The sequence below is a fragment of the Pinus tabuliformis genome, chromosome 1_2 (genome assembly GCF_031772625.1).
Source record: "Pinus tabuliformis cultivar Carrire ecotype Pingquan chromosome 1_2, CPIR1, whole genome shotgun sequence".
Taxonomy (NCBI): domain Eukaryota; kingdom Viridiplantae; phylum Streptophyta; class Pinopsida; order Pinales; family Pinaceae; genus Pinus; species Pinus tabuliformis.
The window spans coordinates 425947509-425968454 of NC_142298.1; the positions used below are offsets into that span (position 1 = coordinate 425947509).

Here is a 20946-nt window from a genome sequence, read left to right on the forward strand (position 1 = left end):
TAAAATTTTAAATAAACATGAGAAAAAATGGAATTTGAAGAGACAATGAAATTTGAAACAAAGTTACAAACTAAAAAATCCCTGGCATTTTAATCATCCTATCAGTCACAGCCATGTCAAAGCCAAATGTGCCACCTGCCATCCTATATGTCTCAATTTCTTTAGAGATCTCTATACGTTCTGTTGGAGATCGCACCATCTTCTGGACACAGGATAAAAATCCATCCATGATCTCAGCATCAAATACAAACCCACATGCATAAGAAAATGCGGGGTTCAGGAAAATCCCAGCAGCATGAATGGGACGATGGAGTGTGTTGTTCCATCACTCATCAATCACTCCTGATAGGAGGAGTTATCTTTGAAACCCCTCATCTCCCTTATCATCATAGTAGGCCCGAATGGCTTCTTTGGCCCTGTCCATGGCCTCATACAAATATCCCATTACGGGCTTCTCACCATCAACTAACCGAAGAATCTTTACCAAAAGTTTAGTAACGGTGCACACCTCCTACACTCCCGCCTAGAAGTCTTCCTGGTATGAAACTAGTCTACATACGGCCTCTCCCTCTAGTTTGTGGCTCATTGGCAAAGCACACCACTCCTCTGAAAGAAACATTCTCTTCACATCCCACATAGAATTCCTTTAAACAAGAGGGATTGAAGAGATATGAAACTGGTGGCAAACCGCGTAATGGCGGGGCGCACTAACTCTTTGTTGTTGGTGAATTTTCTTATCAAGCTAAGCACAGATGTATGGTTATATATAAATTTTGTAATGCTTTTAGATGACTCAACAATATCTTTGACAAAGGGAATTTTCCCTATGTCCTCCAACATCAAATCAATACAGTGTGCAGCACAAGGTGTCCAAAATAAAGTAGGATGCTTGTCCATAAGCATCCTGCCAACAACAACATAATTTGCAGCATTGTCTGTTATGACTTGGACAACATTTTCTGCACCCACCTCCAAAATAAACACATCTAGCAAATCACATAAAGTTCTTGCATCTTTGATTTGTGCAGATGCATCAACAGATTTGATAAACATAGTCCCCTTGGGACAACTAACCAAGAAGTTTATAAGGGTTCTCCCCTTTTGGTTAGTCCAACCATCTGACATCACAGTGCATCCTGTTTGTGCCCATGATGCCCTAAAATCCTCCAATCTTTTGGTGCAGTCAAGCTTTTCATTTTGAAGAATCCGGCCTCTCATGTCATGATAAGAAGGGATTTTGTACCCTGGGCCAACAGTTGCAATAGCATCAAGAGCAGGTTGGAAAAATGGATTATTCCTTACAATGTTGAAAAGAATATGACTTCAAAGGAGAAATTTTGTTAGCAACTTGTCAGCTTGTTCTTAGTTTTTTTTAGCATTGAACTGATAGATGATTGTGAACCAGGTGTGGTTCGAGGAACAAAAAATGATGAGGCAGCTATCCGATTGATGCTGCAGTAGAACCAGTGGCAATTGCTTGTTCAGCTGACTTTTTTAGTTGCCTCTTCATTTCTTCTTTGGCCTCTCTATTGTGGTCTAAAGTTTCCAATGCTTTCATGGCTCTTTGGATGAGTTCAGGATTTGTATTTTTGCAAGGCCCTACATCAAATCTAGGGATTTTTGCAAGGTGATACTTCAATCTGTACCCCCCCGGACATATGGTGCCCACACAACTTGCAAGTCAAGTTTAGTCTATCATTCGGAGCATTAAGTTCACCAAATTCCCAGAAAGGGTCCAATTTCCTTGGCATGTTTGATTTTGAACTTTGAAGTTGAAAACTTGAATGGTGTTTCGGTGAACCTATGGGAAAATAAGGATTACAATTTAGTATTTACAAGTTACAAACTTACAATTTAGTATTTTACTATTTACATTGTACAAAAACTAAAAAAAAATTACATACAATTTAAGAAACCCCATTCCAAACCCAACCAAAAAAACTAAAAAACAATACATTGGACAAATGTCAAAAACCCCATTCCAAACCCAACCAAAAACATTGAAAAAAACAAAAACAAAGTTACAAAACAATGAAAACAAAAACCATTGGTGCCCATACAGTTTTTATGGATATAATCTGTCTCCTCCTTAGCTCACTCTTCGATTTTCTCCTCCAGGTAGTTGATTTAGCTCCAAAATGGCAAAATCTCCAAGCCTCCAACACTCCATGTCTCCAAACCCCACCGTGCCCTCTGCTGTCCAAATGAAATAAAAAAAATCGTGTTTTTCCCTTTAAACACGCGCTACCCGAGCCTCCCGTGATAATTACCGAAAAAATCAGGCAAAAAAAATAAATCCGATTACTACGTGCGATTTTATCTTTTCTTTGAAATTATCGTGATTATACGATAATATCGCGATTAGTGCAACACTGATTTTCCCTTCCTCCACAAGCAATCTCGACACAACCTGCCCATAGAGAACTCCTCCTGAAGCCTTTGCATCAGCCTCTGCACTGCACTGCGTAGTCTCTATGACGTCAAGCCTCTGACTGGTTTCTGATGAAGTCATTCTACCTCCTATTGCTGAGGAAATTGCCTCTCTGGCCCTCTAGAACCTTTGCCCAGCCACTGGAACTGAGAATAAATTTTCTCCCCAGCAAATTGAACTACCCTCTCTAAAGCAACTGCGTAGTCCTCTATGTTGCCTCACTGGGAAAACTCGGCCCTCTTGCTACTACCTCACCGGATCTGGAAAAACTTCTTCTTACTGCTTCGATCTCTGGCTCTCTCTGGCAACCGACTACTGCTACTAAGAAAATCGATCTGCCAAGGAAATTGAACTGCTCAAGTGTGTTCTCTCTCGGCCCTCTTGCTACTACCTCCCTGCCTTTCACTCACTGCTTCGATCTCTGGCTCTCTCTGGCAACTGACTACTGCTACTAAGAAAATCGATCTGCCAAGGAAATTGAACTGCTCAAGTGTGTTCTCCAAGTGCCCATCGACTTCCTCTTATAATCCACTGTTGGAGCACCAATGACCAAGATTAAAACTTAATCGATGGCTAGGATCATCTTGCAATCGATCCGTGTGAGTTTCTAGATGATTCTCACCTTGACTTAATTAATACTGATTTTAACCAGTTTTCCTAAGTTTAGAATTAGGAAACGTTAAAAAAATTGGTTAATAATCTAATTACGTCACTTCTATGTGGAATTTCTAAAAACGATTTCTGGGTCTTGGAGATCTCATGTATTCTAGCCGCTCCACCAAATTTCGAGGCTAAAACACATCCGATGCTACAAAAACTAATAGCAACTAGAAGTCTGACCCCTTCACAAAATTCCCCCAAGAACTTGTGTTGTATGAGAGCAAGCATAGCTGGTTTTAGAGCCCAAATTAATTTCTTCCCTTCTAACTACTTCACTTCGGAAAAGAGTGCATCTAGTTCATCTAGTTTGAAAAGGAGTTTCCATGTGACTCTCACGTGCTTCAAATTTGTCCCAAGTGCAAATATTTTGTGCCCTATTTCCTGCCCCTTTTGCACATCCTTTGGTTGTTCTCTCTGAAGAATGGCATAGACCCCCTTTGAGAAGGGTCTATTGTTTGTTGTTAATAAATTGTTAAGGGAGTTTATAAAGGTTTCATCCATGATGGTAAGTGCATCAAGTTGACTCATTTAACTAGGATTGATAACTCCTCATGTGTAATGACTGATATATGCCCAGTAATACAATGGTTGTGACAAAAACTACAACATCATAATTTTTCCAACTTCGCTTCACTCATAGATAGCAGCATATAGTTGACATTGGCTACTCATGACTACCATATGTCAAGACAACACATTCTCTACTACACTGAATACGACTGACTCAACCGATCATCAATACACTGCCCGACTAAGCAATGGTACACATGACAATTTCCGTCAAATACTTGGTTGATATGTTGTTGTGTGTGTAGATTGGTTTACTCAAATTCTAATCATTCACACAATGATTATCTCATGCCATAAAAACATTCAAACCGAAACAATAGAAGGCCATAAATCTGAGCATACACAGGAAATATCACTAATCAGCCTCCAACATATACAATGAATAAAAATAAAGATAGGGAACCTGATTTGTATGGCAAATGTTTGATAAGATGCTTCGTATTCAAATTTGCAGCAAGAACAGCTTCCAGGAGCACAGGTATACATACAATAGGCAAAAGGGAGCTCTTCCAAGGCTTCTCAACAAATACCCTGAAGTGAATGTGATCCTCTAACTAGAATAAATTTGGTTCCTCAACCCACTGACTAGAAGATGTTCCTAGAAGGAGCTAGGAATTTTCAATTCACACCTGCTTGAAAATAAACTAGTCTTCTCACTGGCTACTCTCATCTTTGACACAAGTGTTGCCATGAATGCTAGCATGAATTTCTCCTCTACAAAATTTATTGTGCCCATGATCTCGTATGAGCCTTTAACTCAGCCAGTGCAATGTTCCTTGTGCTCTAATATTTGCCAGAAGTGTTGGTTGTGTCATCTAACAGCGTATCGATGATCTGGTCACTGATACGCTGCTTGGTCCATAGAATCTGGTACCCAAAACCACACACAGGCATGCGGCCCCTGAGCTTCAATGCACAACACTTACACATCAATTCCATACGTCGCCAGACTTTTTTTTTGTGCACACTGTACTAACGCGCGCAGCAGCCACAGACGTCTCTAGCTGATCACTTCTCGCAGTCTCCACTAAACATTCTAATGACTCCTGAGATGAAAGCAGTTGCTTCAATTGATTACTGGGACTTACGAACAGCTCCAACTCTGCCTTACGCCCCACTTACGAAACAATTAGATTCAAATTAAACACAAGATATGTGTTGCGCCCTTGAAATTGTCGGTCGTCCGACGCAACATCACCTCGTCCCCCTTCAACTGGAACTGTGGCTTTAGGACAACAATGTCAACGCTTACTCAACATCCAACAGGTCCCCTCTATTAAGGAAAATCGACTCGTTCTTCTCGAAAAAAATTATGAACTTGTTCTCAATAGAAGTGGGAACTCGAGCAACAATGAAGCTAAAGCCCACTATCACCACAGCTAAAGCTTCCTACTCTTTACGGAATTTCACCAATGGGAGGAGACTCGATATGTAGAGAACCAATTATGAAGGATAGATCAAATAAGATGGGTGTGAAGTGATCTTGGGGACCCTTTCCTAGGGGAGGCTCAAGAATGGGACTTGGCTGCTTCTTAAGCAAGGTACAAAGCTTTATAGGATAAGGGGATGAGGATTTAAGGGCTAGGTTAAGGGAGTGTGAATTGTACATGAGCTTCCAAATCCCTAAAATCCTTAGTGAACTTGGTTTCACAAGTGGTTTTTGAAGAATTAACTTTTCAAAGGTATGGGACCACACGGAACCAAGCCGACCCAAGTTAGGTTAAGGGAAGGGAGTTTAGCAACCAATGATGATATTTACCTAAATAAGTAAGGGGGAAGGATCAAAACAAGAGTTTCCACTTAGCGGTGCCAAATTGATCCTATGAGGTACTAGCCTAGGGAACACTAGGCCAAAGTTTGGTCTCAGAGCTAGGGATTGGGATATCTCGCAATCCCACAATCATAATTTCTTCAAATTTGGAGACTTGAGGACACACCAGCACAGTAGAGGCCAGGAGATCAAACTTTTTCTATAGCTACATTGTCGGGAAAATGATGCCCTAGGTGGCTCAGTCTAGCTAGACCTAGAAAAAGGGGGAAAAGGGAAGAAAAAAAGAGGTTTTAAGGTGATCATTTTATGGTTGATCAATGCCTAATTCCTTTGGGGATATGGAGTCAAGAAGAATTATGAGAGTGGATCTCGTTCTTAGCTTAAGGAGGCTTTAAGGGTAACTTTCTTTAGCATTAGGGCAGAAAAAAGAGTGACCTTAAAGCATTTATACTTCGTTTGCAAATCAAGATGGCTTATCAAGATAACTTCGATCTCTAGGAAAATTCGTTCAACAAACATGGCCCATACATAGAGATATGCTATATAGAAACATAATTCCATAATAAAGCAGTAAATGCATGCAACAATTAGCTCTAAAATAGCGAAAATCCCATGATCAATGTATGTGACAAAGTAAAAGAGAATAGCATCAAAATTGTACTTATATGTAAGAGAATATATCCAACCATCAATACATTTTCCATTTAAGAAGCTCCAAGATAAGAAAGTGCAATCCAAACATCAAAATTCAACCATGCTCCAATTTCGTCCAACAAGAAGGAAAAGCAAAATTCTCAAGAGAGTGATCCAATCCAAGTGATAATGAGAAATGAACTCTCATCATTTGTATTTATACTCTACTAATGAGTTCGATTTACCTATTTGAGCTGACATTAGCCCATAAAATAAAAATAATGTGCAAATAACTAATTTTTGGTGACAAGCCCACCAAACTAGCTCATAAACAAAATAACAAGCCTCTCAAGAGGTCGAATAATCAATAATGCATGTCGTTGGGCTCTCTAAGAGGCTTGATGAAGTCCATAAGTGCCAAAATGATGAATTGGACTTCCAAAAGTAATGGACAAGGGGTTGGCCCCTTGTTCTCCACATAATAAACCTGCGGTGCTAACAATGGTTGTGAGGGCACACAAGTGACCTCACGGGTCTCCAAGTAGAAGATCCCTGTAGACTATCTATAAGAGGTCAGATGATGGTGTAAATGATGCCACATTAGCATACAAGTCCTGTGTCGTCTACCAACTGCATGGTACAACTATGGGGCTGGTTGGGCAAAGGTGAACCAGGTGCATCTTCCTCATCCAATAGGTGAATCTTGAGCAATCTTTGAACATCTCTAGGGATCCATGGAGTGATGTCTATTGTTGTGGAGGCCCATGGTTGTCAACACACACCCTACATGTGCCAATGTAGCTCTCTGGAGGGTCAAGACTTTGTATAGGGAGACCAAACCCAACATGGAGACCACCTTCAATCCTGCATAAGATCCAATGCATCCCCTAGCCTTATAGTACAACAAGTCATCAAAGAAATTGAGTAAGAAAGCTTTCAAACCATGGACAACTAGTGGGGACTTAATAATGGCATGACCTTCCATAAAGGGTTTTAGCATGTGCTAATGTCTCCAAGCTCTAAATGGGGTTAACCAAGTATCCTATTAGGTGGTTTCTACTTCTAAAGGGGATAATATGTCCAAGGTACATCCTTTAAAAGGTGGTGGCATGTGGTAAACGGATGAATGGAGTACGGAATGAAAAGGGGCAGCCCTGGACCACATGCTGGGGTACAAGGGTAGCTAGTAAAAGGAAGCCCACACTTGGGTATATAATGTATAGGAGGGAGAAATCGTGGTACATGAGGTGCCCCAGCATTGATTTTTCCACCCTTCTTTATATGCCTTTTTCCTTTTATGATTTTTCTTTAATTAACTGCTCGGGGCTCAAGGGGTAAGAGCATGATGTGTGAGATATAGCAGTGGATACCCCCTTTAAGGTAGGGCGATTCATTGCCCACCAAGGGTTGGGACAATCATGGGTTCCTGAATGATAAAGGAGGCTCATCTAGGGCCTGTAGGAACTAGGGTGATGGCCATGATAGTGGGGTAGAACTCATGTATTGGCTTTTGCCCATGTGCTAAATGTCTTTGTCCCGACCATCTTTTGCATTTTATGGTACATTTTCTTGTTGAATGTGGCCAATTATGCTTTTACTTTTCTTCTCAGCTGCATCAACCTCTGGGGCATCATTCAAGGCCAGACCCAAGGTGTGGGCAAGGGGAAGGGCAAGATTAGCCCTATGTGGACCCAGGTGAGAGAAATGATAGACGGGGCTATAATGAGTGGAAATGGAGTAATATATATGGATGAGGGAGCAGGACCACGCAACCAAAATCAGGGTTTCCCATGTAATACCATCCCTAAAGCCAAAAGGCCAATAAAAGAGATCTCACAATAGTAGAATCCAAGGTTAACATGTAAAAGGGGTCTAAGAGACACGAGCATAGACCTAGCTCATTCTTTCCGTCGAATCCCCCCATTAATCCATGCCCAGAAGTGTCCAAGATAAGCAAAATATAATATTCAATTACCAAATGACAAGGCATACCTTTAGGTTCAGGAGGCCCACCTTCAAACATACGATTATGGCAGATGGTTGAGGGACCACATGGTTGGCTCAGGTGGTAGAGAAGTGGCACAATGAGCTAGTTGGTGGCTGCAAGGGGCTACCACCTGGGGACCATCTTGGAGAAAAATTCTCCTAGGGACATCACCCACAAAATGGTGGGTAACATCAGGCTCCAATTGAGACGTGATCTCTTGAAGAAGTGGACGAAGCTACTAGAACGGGAGGTCATGAGAACTCTAGCAATCTCTTGGTTACTATAGACCTGTTACATGCACACATAATTAATGAAAAACACGGGGCAACATGCTTTCGCGACGTTTCATGATCGCACAAGCTTAGATTAGGCCCATAAAATCGACTCATAGAAGTAAATGCAGTTTTTAAATATAAATGCAGCTAATCTACCATGAGAAAAATCATATGACATTAGTTCTAATGCAAAATCAACATGCAATGCATCCTACTCTACCATGCATATGATACAATATCAAGTCTCAAGGAAAGGGGTGATACGACTTAATTTGACCGGCTCGGGCCAAAGTTCGTCGTTGAGTTTAGCAATGTAATAATAGTCCTCCCCAACTTTTCCATGAATCTTGATAGGCATTGGGTCTCTATCAACCAAGACCAAGTCCTCGGCCTTATATTCCTTTTTAGGCTTCCACTTTTTGCTTGTTTTAGAAATTGGTCGTTTGAGAATACAAACTTCTTGAGCCGGGAGAATAGGAGAAGGCTTCTCAATTTCATGTGTTTCATAATATGGTCCAGGCTTAATCACATGAGAGAGGTAGGTGGGTTCCCTATAAAGGATAAAAGGGGTCCCATCAGATTGCAGGATGGTAGCATATGATAAGTCCATTTGAACATGACCCCCAACGGTAGCCCCCCATTTCCTAGATAATAGCATTCCCCACACATTAGGAATATCAATGACAACAACATCCATGAGAAGGGATATGTCAGGGTTCCTAGCCAAAGAAACCTTAAGGTCCTTTATGAGACCTTCCACCTCCACAAGCTTGGAGTTAAAACCACATACCTTCTTATACGGCCGAGTGATGTTGAGACCCAATTGCTTCATAACTTTTAAGGGCATGATATTCGCAGAAGCCCCTGAGTCTAACATACAATTGTGTAAGAAGAGGTCATTGATAGCCAAAGTGAGCATAAATGGTTCACACCCAGGGTTTCGATCAGGAATATGAATGTTTTGTAAATCTTCAGGTAATTCTTCTTCCTGAATACCTAGGGACTTCTTGATTTGTTGTTGTTGCTCGGGAAGTTTTGCAATCTCTTTCAAAGGAACGGGTATGGTTATTTTTCCTATGGCAACCCCTATGTCAATGTCAAGCTTAGCCTCTTTTCCCTTCTCTTTCTTCTTGATGTTTTCCTTCCTTGGAGGATCCTTTTTTGAATTGGCTTTGGTTGGTGGATCCTTCTTAGGAGGAATTTCAAGGAGAGACTCCTTGGGAGGGGCTTTCTTGAACAATGAGTCATCTTTAGATGGTTCCTTAGAGGTTGTAGGGTCTTTGTTATTTTCCTTTCGTGAATATAGGACTCCTTTGAATCTTCCCCTGCTATTAGAGTTAAGAATGAATTCTTCCTTTTCTTCCTTAAGGGTGGCCTCACTAATGGGAGGGTGTGTGTAAGAGCCCCCCAACAAAATGTTGAAGATGTCAGATTCCACAAGGTTAGCTTGTTCATCAATTTCTTCATCCTCACTCTCTCCCTCTTCACTTCCCTCATCCTCAGAAAATGAGTCTGGCTCAACAACATTAGTTGGAGCCAAAGTGTTTGGGAATTGAGATGAGCTTAGCCTATCTTCTTCACTTTGCTTTTTGGGAAAGGGTTTTCCTTTTGGAATATAACTAGATTTTTGGGCCCTTTCCAAGGCAGTGATTTTATTCATGATAACCCTGTCACGTGCGTTGGCTTCTTCAGTGAACTTCTCCATTTTCTTGAGGATGGCAAGGAGGGTTTCTTCGTGTTGATCTTTGGACTTCTCCTTCTTGACCTCGGCTTTAGCTCTAGGGTGGTCAGTGACATCTACCTTTGAGATTCATAGGTTTTCCTCAACTTCCATTGCTATCTCTTTGGCTTCAGCCAATGTGGAAGGTTTCTTGTCCCTTAATACATAGGTTAAGTGGCCACCCACAACTTTTATGAATTTATCAAGAATATTAGCTTCGGATGGTTTCAAATGATCAGGTATATCCTTGACTACCCTATCAAATTTTTGAATGAATTCCCGTACGTCTTCCCTTCCCTTGGTTATTTGATAGAATTTTTCAATGTTAAAGGTTCCTTGGGCATTGCATGACCACCTCTTCATGAATAGGTCTTCAAAGTCATCAAAGTCTTCTATGCATGCTGGGGGAAGGCTAAGGTACCATTCTCTTGCTTGTCCTTCAAGTGATAGAGCAAAAAGCATCATGAGCCTATCTTCATCGAAGATCATCCTAGGGGACATTTGCCAATAGAATTCCTCAATAAAGCCATGGGTAGTCCAAGTAGCATCCCCTTTGAACTTGGGTAACCATCGGTTATATTTTTCAGGTAATGGTTTGGGATCATCACTCAATTTCAAAGGGGCAAAGACACTAACCAAGTGTCTTTCACTTTTGGTCATCTTTGGGTGGTCTTGTTTCAGGTCAGTGTTAGAAGTTAGAACTAAATGGCATCTTTGGGGATTAATCACTGACTTTCTCAAATTTAGGGAGAAGGGCGGTTCCAACAGGTGATGGAGTTCTCTCCCCTGTTTTTGCAGCAACCCCAGTTAAAGGAGGAATGTTGTCGCCTTCAAGTAAACTAGGGGTTTGGACAATGAGTGGAGCCGCCAGAGGAATGCTTATAGATGTCGTTAATGAATCAATTCCTCAATGGTTCACTAGGGAGGTAGACTTTCTTTCTCCCCGACAATGACGCCAAGATGTTACCACTCAAACTAGCAGGGGGGCACTTGCTAGTTCAAGAGCAACAATGAAGCTAAAGCCCACTGTCACCATAGAAAAATCTTCCTACACTTTACAGACTTTCACCGATGGGAGGAGACCCAATATATAGAGAATCATTTTTGAAGGATAGATCAACTAAGATGGGTGTGAAGTGATCTCAGGGACCCTTTCCTAGGGGAGGCTTAAGAATGGGACTTGCTTGCGTCTTAAGCAAGGTACAAAGCTTTCTAGTATAAGGGGATGAGTATTTAAGGGCTAGGTTCAAGGACTGTGAATTGTAAGGGAGCTTCCAAAACCCTAAAACCCTTATTGAAATTGGTTTCCCAAGTGACTTTTGAAGAATTCACTTTTCAAAGGTATGGGACCACATGGGACCAAGCGGACCCATGTTAGGTTAAGGGGGGGTGTTTAGCAACCAATGATGATCTTAACCTAAACAAGGAAGGGGAAAGGATCGAAACAAGAGTTTCCACTTAGAGGTGCCAAATTGATCTTATGAGTTACTAGCCTAGGGAACACCAGGGCAAAGTTTGGTCTCAGGGCTAGGGTTTGGGATATCGCGCAATACCACCGTCAGAATTTCTTCAAATTTGGAGGAGACCTTGAGGACACACCAGTGCAGTAGAGGCCAGGAGATCGAACTTTTTTTGTGGCTGCATTGTCAAGAAAATGATGCCCTAGGTGGCCCAGTGTTGCTAGACTTATAGAAAGGGGGAAAAGGGAAGAAAAAAAGAGGTTTTAAGGTGATCACCTTATGGTGGATCAGTGCCTAATTCCTTTGGGGATATGGAGTCAAGAAGAATTATGAGAGTGGATCTCGTTTCTAGCTCAAGGAGGCTTTAAAGGTAGAAGCCCAGAGAGACTGCGCAAAGCCTCAGTAGGCTAACGCAAAGGGTTTTAGGCTAACGCAGAGAGTTTCAAGCTGTAGCAGAGGTCAAAAGGGCCTATGCTGAGTTTAGAAAAGTGTTGGAAGTTTGTCTATCTGTGGGTAAGCCAGTTTGGCACCCTGTTGTACAAGAAAATTGTTGAATAATAAAATCCTCCCTTGCTACACCGATTTTCCCACATTGGGTTTTTCCGGGGACATTAGTCCAAAATAACTGTGTCAATGTGTGCATATGTTTGTTTATGTATTACAGTGTGATATCTGCAGCAAATTATTTTAATGTTTGTTGAAGTAATTTCATGAATAACTTATGATGAAATAAGTAGGAAAAGTAAATCAGTTGATGCAGTGATAGAATTTTCACACTAATCAACAGCTAAGATTAAAATAGAATTGATCCTTGTCTCTTAGAAGCTTCACACCCTTATCTTTATTAATACCCATTAATATTTTTATTTTCCTAAGTTTACACTTAGGAACCCATTAAAATATTAATTATTTTAATAACTCCTCATCTGAGTGGAATTTACCCAAATGATTTCTGGGTCTTGGAGATCTCATGTGCCTTAGCCTCTCCACCAAATTTAAAGGCTAGAGCACATCCGATGTTACCAAAAATCAACACTCCCTCTTAGCGAAGAATGTGCTCTAGCAATGCTTCACCATAGAAGCATCACACTAATCCTCCGCATTGGTCCTCTGTGTTGATGCTTGGCCTGTTGCCCTACATCCACTGCAATGTTGCTTCCTATACTACTGCCCATGACACTACCACTGCCACTGTGACATTTGTACTGCAACTCCCTCTCAACATGCTGCATCATGCTACACATAGCACTACTACTGCTAACTATTGCACTGCAACTCTCAACACTTATACATTTCTGCTACTGAAATGGATTCTTCAACATCCCCATCTTTTCCCTGAGATAAACAAACTTTGTTCTTACTAGAGCCTTGGTGAGGATGTCTGCCACATGTTCTCCTATAGGAGTGTACCTCAACTGTACTGCTCCTCATTGGACATAGTCTCTGACAAAGTGACACATGATATCAATGTGCTTCGACCAATCATGAAATACTGGATTCTCATAGAGCTTGATGCAACTCTGATTATCACACAAAATCCTGGTCACTTCCATCCTTCTCCTAAATAGTTTCACAAGCAATTTCCTAAGCCATATGGCTTCGCACGAAATTGTGCTAGCTGCCATATATTCAGCTTCAGTTGAGCTCAAAGCCATAGATTTTTGTTTCCTACTACACTAGGAGGTCATTCCTGATCCAATGTTGAAACAATACCTAGTACTTTTCCGATCTACTGAACTTCCAGCCCAATCTGCATCAATGAACCCACTCAGCCTGATTCCATTGCCTTGGGTGTACAATAGTCCATGCTCGATCATTCCTTGTATATACCTGAGAACATGTTTGGTTGTTGCCCAGTGTGCCCTCTTGGGTTACACCATGCACTGACTGAGGGTGTTGACAGCATAACAAATGTCTGGCCTAGTATTGATCAGATACATCAGGGACCCTATAAGCTGCATGTACAAGGTGGAATCAATGTCTTTATCTTCTAATGCATTAATCTTCTTCCAGTTGGTGATCATTGGAGTATCCATAGGTGTACAGTCCTGCATCCTGAATCTCTTCAAGATCTTTGTAGCATATCTCCCTTGTCCAAAGAAGATCTCACCCTTCTGTTGCCAAACTTCCAACCCCAGGAAATAGTGCATATGTCCCAAATCCTTCATGTCGAATTTTGTGGCTAGGTTCTTCTTGCAGTCTTTGATGAGCCTGGATGATCCTGTTAGAAAAAGTTCATCCGCATATAACACTAGGATTAAAGGCTCATTCTCTACAACAAGATAGTAGATATTAGGATCTGCTTCGCTCTTGATGAACCCCATCTTCTGCAAGTAGCCATCAATTCGACTGTACCATGCTCTAGGTGCCTGTTTAAGCCCATACAAGGCTTTCTTCAATCTGCATACATGAGACTTCTTCTCATGTGTCTCAAAACCCTTTGGTTCTTCAATGTATACTTCCTCTTCTATTACCCCATTCAAGAATGTCGTCTTGGCATCCATCTGGTGAATCTCCCACCCCATCTATGCTGCAAGAGATATCATCGTTCTAATAAAAGTATACCTGGCTACTGGGGCGAAGGTTTCTTCGCAGTCTCTGCATACCCCTTAGCCACAAAGCTGGCTTTGTATTTCTCCACATTGTCGTCTGCAACATATTTGACTTTGTAGATCCATCTCGAACCTACCACTGACATGTCCTAAGGTCTAGGTACCACTTCCCAAACATCATTGACCATTACAGAACTGTATTCCTCCACCATTGCATCTACCCATACTTGATGCTGAATAGCCTCCTGAAAACTAGAAGGTTCCCCAACCTGAGCTACTAGCGCCTGGTATCTGTCTGGTTGTCTTCGCTCCCTTTTATCATCCCTAGGTGCATCGATGAAGTCATCTGCATCCTGTAGAATCTGTCGGAGTTCCTAGCTTGTTCTTCCACTAGTAGTGGGTACATCTATTAGCTCTTCCTCTTCCTGAGATTCCTCCTGTTCCGAAGCTTTGCCTTCAGAAGAATTTCTAGTACTAGTTTTTGCTGGTCGAAGTGGTTGGACCAACGGATCATCTTTTGACTGCTCCTCGAAGGGCATTTCTGAGGATTTGCTGAAAGCTCTGTCCTCCATGAACTTTACATCCCTCCGAACTACTACTTTCCTACTCCCTGGAAGATAGACTCTATATGCCTTAGCATTCTCGCTATATCCCACAAGATATCCTTTCTCAGTAGTTTGATCTAATTTCTTTCTCTTTTCTTCGGGTATACGACAATACGCTAAACTCCCAAATATCCTGAAATGACTGACTTCAGGTGTCTTCCCGATGAAGACCCTTTCCGGATTGATTTTGCCCAATGCCCTGTGTGGAGTTCTATTCTGAACATAAACTGTCGTGCTACATGCTTCTGCCCACAGGAATTTGGGCATATCTTGATCATACAACATTTCCCTAGCTGCTTCCACAATAGTCTTGTTTTTCCTTTCTGCTACTCCATTCTGCTCCGGATTGTAGGGAGTTTTCCACTCTCTTTTGATGCCTTCCTTAGCACAAAAATCGGCGAAGTCCTTGTCAACATACTCTCTGCCATTGTCTGAGTGCAACACTTTTATCTTCTTTCATATCAAATTCTCCACTAGAGCCTTGAGCTCTTTGAATCGACCAAAAACCTCATCCTTGGTTTTCAGAAAGTAGATCCACGTCTTCCTAGAATAGTCAACGATGAAGGTGATGAAGTATTCGGCACCACTAAGAGCTTTTGTGGACATCAATCTGCAGATGTCTGAGTGTATCAATCTTAGAACACTCTTAGCTATATTGTTACTTCTGGAAAATGCATCTTTGGCATACTTGCCCAGAGCGCATCCTCTGCATACATCATCTCGTTCGGTACTTAATTCTAGAACTCCTGATACTATTTTCCTGAGAATTCTCAGAGCCCCATGGTGTAAGTGTCTCATCCTCTTGTGCCATAGTTCATTCAAATCTTTATCTGCATTGTTGCCTATCAGTGCCATTGGTGATTTTAGTTGTAATCTATACAGCATGTTACTTCTGATTCCGATCCGGGCCTTCCTTTCCAAACAAGAGTGTTTGACATATACTTTCTCCTTAATGAAAAAAAAAATAGAGCCCTCGTTTTGAAGTTGAGATACGAAGAGTAAGTTCATCCCCAATCCTGGCACATGCAGCACATTGGTTGCTCAAAGCCGCTCTCCTGCTTCGGTTTGAAAGACTATAATACCTCTTCCTACTAGGATACACTTTGCCTTATTTCCCATGGTAATCTAAAAATTCATTCTTTCTTCCTGATAATTTGAAAAACATTCTCGAATTCCTGTCATATGCCAGGAAGCTCCACTATCTATATACCAAACCTCAGAGAAGGCAGAGCTTGCCAGGCAAGCGACTTCTTCCAATCTGGAGGCTAACATATAGTAATCGTGATCCATGTCCCTTGTGTCTTCTTCTAGAAATCTGCGTGAGTCCCTTTGAGTGGATGCCTTTGCATCATGCCCTTGATCCATAGTCGATTTTTCTCTCCTGTTGCCGGATCTCTGCTCTGATACCATGTGAAAATTTCTAACCTGAAATTCTACTGCAGCAACTAATTTACTTCACCTGCTTATTCTTCACAATAAGTTATTTACAAAATCCCTTCAGCGAATAATAAAATAAATTCTACTACAGTTTTCACATACTTACACAGAGAAAATACATACACAAGAACCAATCACATCAACGCAGTTGTTTTTGGACAATTGTCCCAGGAAAAACCCAATGTGGGAAAACCAGCACAACAGATGAGGGTTTTATCAATCTTTTGCAACAATCGCTTTTACAATGAATGATTTTACAGAGAACCTGAGAGAAAACACCTGAGAAACTTTCTGGCACTTTGGAGACCCTTCTCCCACCTCTGCGTCACCTCAGCGTCACTCTGTGTGGTTCAGCGTGGCTTTGAGTGGCTTTGCGTCCCTCTGCGTCAGCCTGCGTGAGGGCTACATCTCCCCTGGACTGTGCCTCCCTTTGCGTGTCTATTAATGTCCCTGGGTCACCTCCTCCTCAGTCACTGACTGCTGCTAATACCCTCCTCTTCCTCCACCCTGTAACTCTCCCTCTGAAATCGATCTCCTTCTCTTGAGAATCGATTTTCCTTGAGATACTGAGTATCTACCGATGTATCTCCAAATGATCCTCAAGTCTTCCCTTATACTTTTCCTGTTGAACAGTTGATGAATCAACGACCGAGATTAAGTCTCTAATCAATGGCTAAGATTAAAACAGATTTGATCCTTGTCTCTTAGAAGCTTCTCACCCTTATCTTTATTAATACCCATTAATATTTATTTTCCTAAGTTCAGACTTAAGAACCCATTAAAAATATTAATTATTTTAATAACTCCTCATCCGGGTGGAATTTCCCCAAACGATTTCTGGGTCTTGGAGATCTCATGTGCCTTAGCCTCTCCACCAAATTTCAAGGCTAGAGCACATCTAATGCTACCAAAATCAACAGTTCTAAAGGGGTCCATCAGATCTATAAAAAGAGGAGCAGGAGGCCATTGGAGGACATCTTGGATTTGATATTTCTTCTTGTATGAGAGGTTTGAGGACCCGGTTCTCTACTCGATTGGTAGCCTCAGAACAGAAACCCTCGGGTGATTCAGTGAGATTGGGCGAGTACCCATCTCCCCTTGGTGAGTTCATCCAAAATTCATAGGAGATCTTAGCAGTGGCATTTCAATTCAGTTTTGGAGGGCCAGCAAAACATTGGGCAGATTCTTGAGGCCAGTTTTCCATCTTAGCTATTTTGTTGTATCAACATGTAAACCCCAATTTTCTATTATAATAAAAGATGAGATTATTTCTGCTCATTGTATTATTGAATTGCATGCATTCTATTAGTTATATTTTACATGGCAATCTTTTGTTAAGTGAATGTTAATTTTATGGAGAAATTCTGGTTGGGTTAAATTTCTGCAAAATTAGTCAAAATATCCCACTTGGGATAATACATTATCCTATTGCAGCTGATGTGCTTAGGTATCTTCTATGGGCTATAAAATTTCAAGTGAAAAGTTAAAATCCATCTGCCATAGTGCCATATGTTTGTAAGAGCCCCAAGTTGACGAATGAAATGAGCAATTGATCCTCATTGAAGAAGATCAACAAAAGTGCCACATAACATTCCAGGCAGGCATTAGATCTCAGAGCTGGCTGAGGGATTAGTTGCATGTCAGATGCTAGATAGGCTAATTTTCCAATTACCAGATGTCTACAACAGCAGTGCAATCAAATAACAAGAATGGAACATCATATAATTGGTTCATTACAAGTAAAATACCGGAGGGGCATGATACAAGAACTAGAATTCACAACAAAGTAACGAATCCAAGTGGCATGTACAGAAGAATAAGTTGGCTGGCTTACAATCCGAATGGCATGGATAGAAGAATAAGTCTTCTTGCTTATTGGTGTAAAAGTCCAAATTTAGGGAAAAAACATGTACAGTCTTCTTAAAATGTACTGATATATGATTTCACTTCAAAAAGGTTCCAACATTCTCGGGATAAACAAAGCAAATCCTAAAAGACCAAACTGTGCCCAGGCTAGTAGACAAGTCAATCAAGGTGGACACAAAAGGGTTAACATAATGATAGCATTACAATATCTCCAATACCAATGCTGTCAAAGTTATATGCCTCAGCTAACAAGGACATCAGACTACACACAAGGTAGTGTTCCATTTTCAGGAACTTTCTCAAACTCAAAATCAGGACCATATACATATTCATTCAGTCTTCACAGGGCTATTAGATCCATCTTGGATGTTTAGTAGGCCTGGGATCTAGAGCAAATAACAAACTATTTCTTCACTGATGACTAAAGCAATTTAGTAACATTTAATATGATAATACTTGGATGACAAAACAGTATGAGATGAAAAAAATAACAGAAACATTATGAATGCATTATGGAATGCTCGATAAAGTTACTCCAAAACTAGGTGAGCTTCAAAGTTAACTCTTTTATATTTTTTCAGGAAAAGAGGATTAAAGAATGCCCATTAATGGAATCTTCAAAATTGTATGGGAAACAAACTTTGAAAGGAATAGGAACGCACAAGCTTCAACTTCCATCATCTGGAACACATTAAAAATAAACTGAGAAAACATGTTGCATTATAACATTAATTAGCTGAAACATATCACCTCATATTCAACTTAGCGTTTTATTGAAAACTGCACAACTGACACAGAAATTATGCAAATGGGATGTCTACTGCAAGAAAACCTTCAAATGACATAAAGAGTCAAATAATAATAGAGAAAAACAAACCAGATCACAAAGTATGGGATTCTTTATTAGATTCTCCAGTCTTTCACCATGTGCTGTGCCAACCAACATCACTCCTCTCTCTGCAATAGTACGACAAGCAAGAGCCTCTGCTTCAGTGCCAATCTCATCCACAATGACCACCTCTGGCATATGGTTCTCAACAGCTTCAACCATAACTTTATGCTGTAATGATGGTTCTGGAACTTGCATCCTCCGTGCACCCCCTATTGCAGGATGAGGAATATCCCCGTCCCCTCCAATCTCATTGCTAGTATCCACAATAACCTGTTGCAATTTTGATAGTTGATTTGTGCAGCTAGCAACAAAACATGAAGATAGTATAAGAATGTCTCTAATAAGTAAACAAGTTGTTATGACATACCACTCTTTTATGCAATTCGTCTGCTAGAACTCGAGCTATTTCACGCATGACAGTGGTCTTTCCCACACCAGGCCTAACAAGTCAGAGAAAACATTTAGAAAAATAATAATCCATGTTTTTGATGAAATAAATATCATTAGTAAAAACTTTAAAAAAAGATGTTTCTTAAACTGCATCAATCTACCTGCCTAGAAATAAGATGCTTTCTCCATAAGGTAAAAGATCACAGACCATGTCAACATGACCAGTCACTGCACGGCCAACCCTACAAGTCAAGCCAACAATAACCCCCTTCCTGCTCCGTACTGCAGATATTCTGTGAAGAGTACCTTCAATGCCTGCTCGATTGTCACCCCCAAACTCACCAACAGCAGCCTGGGCTGCCTCCAATTCCTGCCTTGAAATCTGTTCATGCAAATGTTATATTGAAATTTGACTAGTTGATAATACTAAATTTTAGACTAACAATGTCTAAAACAAGTTACAATCACAAGCATAGCAATTAGATGTTTGTGCATGATTGTTCTGCTCACTATAATAATCATTTAGGAGAGTAAGTTTTTCCTTTTCAATCTCTCAATGGCATTGTTGACACCTTAGGGGTAACTACTTCTGGATCCACCCTTTAGGTTCGTAGTTTGCAAACTTGCATGAGCTGTCTTGCTTATGCCATCCACACTCAGACTTGTTTCATCCACTTCTCCTTCATACATATGATGATCTCACCACACATTAGTTATTGATTCTTTCAGATGCCTCAGCTATCGTATATCAACTCCTATCTCTTACACCTTAGACAACACATGCACTTACATATGGTACACCATATGTTTTCACACACATGGTGCTCTGCTCTCTTGGTTTAGCTTGTTACTTTAGTTGTTGTTCTATGATTCAGTGTATGGATTTCTTGCTTAAACATAGTGTTATTTCTTATCCAGGTTGTGAACGTGGTTGGCATCAGTGTATCTAATAATGTACCATAAGTTATAACACTCTTAAATTTTGTCCTTTTGTGTTAGGGGATATCATGGTGGGTCATAGTTTTCTTCTAGATAAGTGCCATTACCTCTTGAGTCAAGATGTACCACTAGAGAACTAGGTGGAATGTAGTGTACTTCATATCCCAACCATACTTAACACTTTTCATCTTTCCCTTTCACTTCCATTCCATCCATCAAATTTCCTTGCTCATGATTAACTTATCATAAGTCATTCATCAAGGTCCTATGCAAATTAAAGAAGACCCATGTCTAAGAGCTTTCAAAGTCAAAAAAGTGAAAGCACTTGAGGTAGTTGCAGCATAAAAAGTTAAAAGCCAAAAAATAATAATGCTAGAGCTATGCCACCTCATTAAAAGGCCCTTACTCCTAAGTCCTATGTTTAACAATGCTTACTCAAAGAAAAAAGTGTTAGTTTTTGTAGCATCGAATGGTGTTCTAGTCTCAAACTTTGTGGAGAGGCCAAAACGCATGAGATCTCCATAAATCGTTTCTGGAAATTCCACCTAAAGACAACTCAATTAAATTAATTAGTCGATAAATAAAAATGCTTAAGTCTAACTTGAGGGAAATCGATTAAGTAATAGGAATTAATTGAGAAAGGTGAGAATTCTCTAGAAACTCGCATGGATCAACTCAGAGATGATCTAAGCCGTTGATGAGGACTTAATCATGGAAGTTGGTTCCCCAACGATAGATTATAAGAGGAGGTCAATGGG

General features: G+C 40.7%; 1 protein-coding gene across 1 annotated transcript in view; it reads right to left on the reverse strand.

Annotated features, from left to right (window-relative positions):
* Positions 1-20946, reverse strand: part of LOC149206168 (uncharacterized protein ycf45-like) — a 252291-nt gene that overhangs the window by 171252 nt on the left and 60093 nt on the right. Inside the window, exons 3-5 of the mRNA XM_089397617.1 lie at positions 19411-19631; positions 19227-19299; positions 18845-19129 (exon numbers count right to left, since the gene is read on the reverse strand). Coding sequence (XP_089253743.1) covers positions 18845-19129; positions 19227-19299; positions 19411-19631 — 579 coding nt within the window. The remainder of the gene's footprint in view (positions 1-18844; positions 19130-19226; positions 19300-19410; positions 19632-20946) is intronic.